Source organism: Sinocyclocheilus rhinocerous, unplaced genomic scaffold (assembly GCF_001515625.1).
Source record: "Sinocyclocheilus rhinocerous isolate Xijiao unplaced genomic scaffold, SAMN03320098_v1.1 scaffold89, whole genome shotgun sequence".
Classification (NCBI taxonomy): domain Eukaryota; kingdom Metazoa; phylum Chordata; class Actinopteri; order Cypriniformes; family Cyprinidae; genus Sinocyclocheilus; species Sinocyclocheilus rhinocerous.
In genome coordinates, this window is record NW_015653489.1 from 479751 (window position 1) to 485298 (window position 5548).

General features: G+C 34.1%; 1 protein-coding gene across 1 annotated transcript in view; it reads right to left on the reverse strand.

Moving 5' to 3' along the window:
- Positions 1 to 5548, reverse strand: part of LOC107716366 (sodium bicarbonate transporter-like protein 11) — a 31375-nt gene that overhangs the window by 3327 nt on the left and 22500 nt on the right. Inside the window, exons 13-15 of the mRNA XM_016522776.1 lie at positions 4247 to 4353; positions 2008 to 2173; positions 25 to 198 (exon numbers count right to left, since the gene is read on the reverse strand). Of these exons, the coding sequence (XP_016378262.1) occupies positions 25 to 198; positions 2008 to 2173; positions 4247 to 4353 (447 nt within the window). The remainder of the gene's footprint in view (positions 1 to 24; positions 199 to 2007; positions 2174 to 4246; positions 4354 to 5548) is intronic.

Below are 5548 nucleotides of genomic sequence, written 5' to 3' on the forward strand. Positions count from 1 at the left end.
GTGTCTGTAGGTGCTTGCGATCACGTTTCATAGAGGTGGCCCCCCTCCACTCGCTGTTCCACCCGCGCCAGCTGACGCACATGCAGCGTGGAGTGTGGGAAAGCCGCGTGCATCCATGGCAACCCCAGCACCGACATCAGGATGTTGATAAACCCAGAGAGCATCAGGTCCCAGTGGTACGCCGTTCCCTTTAGCAGTCTGAAACACATGCACACACACCAAAAGAGATCATACGGCGTCCCCCTCAGCGTCTCCGCTGAACTGACATTGTGAATGATGGCTCACTGATCTCTGAAAAAACGTCATTCTAACAAATAGAGAAGGTATGGCACAGAAGCATGAAAACAAACTTTTAATGTTTAAACTCAAATATGTGACCCTGGACAACAAAACCAGTCATAAGGGTCAATTTTTCGAAATTGAGATTTATACATCATCTGAAAGCTGAATAAATAAGCTTTCCATTGATGTGGAATATTATAAGATATTTTCTTATAATAGGACAATATTTGGTCGAGATACAACTATTTGAAAATCTGGAATCTGAGGGAGCAAAAAAATCAAAACATTGAGAAGATCGCCTTTAAAGTTGTCCAAATGAAGTTCTTAGCAATGCATATTAATTATCAAAAATTAAGTTTTGATATATTTACGATAGGAAATTTACCAAATATCTTCATGGAACATGATCTTTACTTAATATCCTAATGATTTTTGGCATAAAAGAAAAATCGATCATTTTGACCCATACAATGTATTTTTGGCTATTGCTACAAATATACCCCAGCGACTTATGACTGTTTTTGGGCTCCAGGGTCACATATGCAGTGTTGGGGGTAACGCATAACAAGTTATGTAATCAGATTACTTTTTCAAGTTACGCGTAAAGTAATGCATTACTTTTTAATTTACTGTACAAGAAAATGTCTGAGTTACTTTTTCAAATACGTAACGCCAGTTATTTTGTTTCCCATTTATTGGCTGATTGCTCTCCTGTCCTCATGTTGAGAGAAATGGGGAGTAAGTTCAGAGGTGTTGTGTGCGCTGTGTGAACATGATGTTACTGTAGATCTAGACTAAATGTCAACATGCATTTACTCATCTCACTTACACAAAAACAGATTCAGTATCTCTCAAAATGAATAAAAACAGTGCAAAGCAAGTGCAAACTCAGAATATGACAAACCTGAAATAATTAAATATGTTAAATAACACAAATATCCTTTATATGTATTCAGTCCCATTTGATTGACCAATATCTTTGCTGCTGACCTTCGATGATCCAATCAAACCACACTAATAAGCAAAAATTACTTTAGATACACATAACATTTGTGCTTCTTTTTTTTATTGCTGAAGAGTGTTAAACTTTCTTCTCTTGCGTCCTATTCTTCATGCAATCCAGAAGGCAGCACAGCTGAAAGGTTTGTTTGAGCGGCGCCCTCTACCATACAGACGTGAATTTACATTTCCTCCAGCCTGAGGCTTATTGTTTCACTTTTGGTGTGAAAGGGCTTTTACATTTGCCAAAAATATAACTTTTTATATTAAAAACAAACAAGCAAGTCCAGCACAGATTTAAAAAGTAATGTAAAAGTAACATAATGCATTACTTTCCATAAAAAGTAACTAAGCAACGTAATATTGTAATGTGTTACACTCTTAAAAATAAAGGTGCTTAAAAGGTTCTTCACAGTGATGTCATAGAAAAAAACATTTTTTGGTTCCACAAAGAACCATTCAGTCAAAGGTTCTTTAAAGAACCATCTCTTTCTTATCTTTTTATAATCTGAATAACCTTCTTTCGCCACAAAGAAGCTTTTGTGAAACAGAAAGGTTCTTCATATGTTAAAGGTTCTTTATGGAACCATTTAGACAAAAAAAGGTTCTTCTATGGCATCGTGAAGCACCTTTATTTTTAAAGAGAGTACTTTTAAAAGTAACTTCCCCAACACTGCAAATATGACTCAACTGATTGAAATAGTTTTTGATTTGCTGCATGGATACCTGTTCTCTGGGGCATTGGTGAGGGACACCACAATATTCTGGTCAATGAAGATGAGCAAGGCAAGGAGAAAGCCAAGACCGCATGCACTTAATACATTCATCCCTGTCAGCTGGTCAAAAGCTGCTACTCTGAATAGGGCTTCATTCTGGTAGTTGAATACTGGAACTGTGGATCAACATATTGGAAGAACTGAATGTATAGTTCACCAAACGAATGACATTTCTGCAAATATTTACTCACTTTGCCAAAGCTTTCAATCACATTCAAACCTGTCACCTCAAAATGGATTGCGAAAGTTTTGACGTCAATGGCAATTGATCAGGATGTCCTGCTGTGACATGTCTTGAGGTGCCAGGTTTGAATCAAAGACTGTATAATATCTAACAGATATTACTCGCATTGCTGTGAACGGGAGAAAAAGCAACATGCAATTTGGCAGCTCTAGTAATGGAAGTCCCACCTTTAAAAAAAAAAAAAAAAAAAAGCCAAATTGTTAGACTATTCACTTCCCATAGAAACCGGAGACTCCCACATCCATTGGTTGGACCATCCTAAAATATACGCTTTTTAACGATTTAACAGTGCTGGGAAGTAACTGATTACATGTAATCTGGATTACTTAATCAGATTCCAAAAGTTAGGTACTTGTAATTAGATTATATTACATTTTAAAATACTCGTAATACAACTACAGTTACTTTTGTTATTGATTACATGATTACATATTATTCACACAGGTCTTTTTTGTCAGCTGAATGTCTTTTACCTAATATATTTACTTGAAGTACCCCCTGAGATTTCAAAGTAATAAGTCAATAGCACATTTGCATTTTTCTCTGACGTTGATGGTCACATGCAGAATGCAGGTAAACAAATAAAACATTTAAATTTGTTAATATGCGTTTTATTTTGATTGTAATTATTTCAAAAGGATTTAATTTAATTTTAAATGTTATTATTTAATTATTAGCTTTTCATTTAACCCACAAACCCCCTACAGATCCTTCATGAACCCCGCTTTAAGAAATGTTAATGTAATGTTTAATGCACTTAATGTTGTTAATAACAACAAATGGGATATATTTTCTTTCACTTTGTATTTTTATATGAAGATGGTACAATATTGTTCTATTTAAATCAATGTGATAAAATGAGTTAGCTCACAAGTAATCTAAAAGTAATAAAAAAGTAGTCCAATTATATTACCTAAAACGTGTAATGGATTACACATTACTAACTACAATTTTTGTTACGTAAATTTGGAATCAGTAACAGATTACAATTGTAAGTAATCTACCCAGCACTGGATATAACAATATTTACGAAAGTATTTTATGTAAAAGGTACAAAAATGTGAGATTTTTAGGAAAACGGTAAGCATGATAGTCCACCCCAAAAACAAAACTGTCAGTGGGGAGTAAGCAGTTCATAGGAAAACATACGAATAAGATTGTACAAATTCATATAATTATTTATGTGTATTTATATTAAATGTGTGGAAGTGTGAAAGAGACTACAATTTAGGGGATGACTATCAAAAAATTATTTATATTTCAATCTATCATCACACAATGCCTCTAAAATACTTGGTATATAGCACATTGTGTATATGGATTAGGGCTGCACGATTAATCGAATGCGATTGTCATGCGCATTTTGTTAGTAAAGCCGGTTCTGTAATAAGCAGGAAATCATCATCACGTGGTTTCAGATGGAGCAGAATTTACTACACAGAGCCGTAGTTCACTGACAAGTTACGCAAAAAAAATTCACAGACGATATTATTGCGCGATTCTGAAATTGAAGAAATCGTTCGCGATAATGACAGCTGTTTGCATAGCTTCTCAGTGAACTACGGCTCTGTGAAGTAAATGCTGCTCCATCTGAAAGCATGTGAAAATACAACATTTCAGCATTTCAGCGCGAGAGCGCCCTCTGGCCTTCGGATGGCGATTTACTGCTGATCACAGAACCGTGCTTCACTGAAAGATACGCATGACAATCGCAGCTTCTGTCGAATCGCGATCTCGATTCCATTTAGATTTATCGTGCAGCCCTAATATGGACTACTTTAATGTTCTGATGGAGTTCTGATGGGTTGCATAATTATTACATTCAACATTATTGCGGGATGAAATCGCACCTAACCCAGAGTCTATTTGTGATAATTATGATATAAGCAAAAGTACTACATGATCATTAAAGGAGTGTTTTTTTTTTTTGGACATGAGGACTCACGCTGAATGTCGATGAACAGGTAGGAGCCCACGAAGGAGAAGATGACCACAGAGATTGGCAATGCACAGTCTGACACCACCTCCCTGACTTTAGCATGCAGGAATGGGCTGGAAAGAAACAGGAAAGTAGAAAATGTAAACCTTGAGTAATATATGGAAACCCGTTTCCGCTACTAAATAAAAAAGTAATTGCAACTTTTTATCTTACATATGTGACTTTTTTCTCACAATACTGAATTTTTTTCTCAGAATTGATATAAACTCGCAATTCTGACTTTTTTTCTCAGAATTGACTAATAAACTCGCAATTACAAGAAAGTCAAAAGTTTGAGATATTAACTTGCAATTTCGAGATATAAATTGGGAATTGTGAGTTTATATCTCACAATTCTAAGAAAAAGGTCAGAATTGCGAGTTATAAAGTCAGAATTCCGAATTGACAGAATAAAGTCAGAAAACTCGCAATTGCGAAGAAGTCTAAATTTCGAGATATAAACTTGCAATTCTGACTTTTTTCCTTAACAATTCTGACTTTTTTCTCGCAATTGTGAGTTTATATCTTGTAATTATGACTTCTTTTCTCAAAATTATGAGATCTCGCATTTTTTCCTCAGAACTAGACTTTATAACTCGCAAATGCGCAAAAACTGCGAGTTTATATCGCACAATTCTGACTTTATAACTCACAACTGAATGTTACAAAGTCAGAATCGCGAGATATAAACTCACAATTCTAGGAAAAAAGTCAAAATTGAAAGATATAAACTCACAATTCTAGGAAAAAAGTCAAAATTGAAAGATATAAACTCACAATTCTGAGAAAAAAGAATTGCAAGTTTATATCTTGCAATTCTCAGAATTGCGACTTTATTTCTCAGAATTGCGACTTTATTCTCAGAATTGCGAGTTTACATCTCAAAATTCTGACTTGGTAACTCTCAATTGCGAGTTTATATCAGACAATACTGAGGGAAAAAAAACTAGAATTAAAAATTAGTGCTGTCAAATGATTAATCGTCATTAATCGCAACCAAAGTAAAAGTTTTTGTTTACATGATATATGTATGTGTACTGTGTTTATTTATTATGTATATACTATAAATACACTCACATACTGAATATATTTTGAAAATGTTTACATGTATATAAATTTATATTATATTTTTATTATATATAAATATATATAATATATAAACATAACAGTTTGTATGTATATATGCATAATAAATATACACAGTACACATACATATATTATGCAAAGAAAAACTTTTATTTTGGATGTGATTAATCACGATTAATCGTT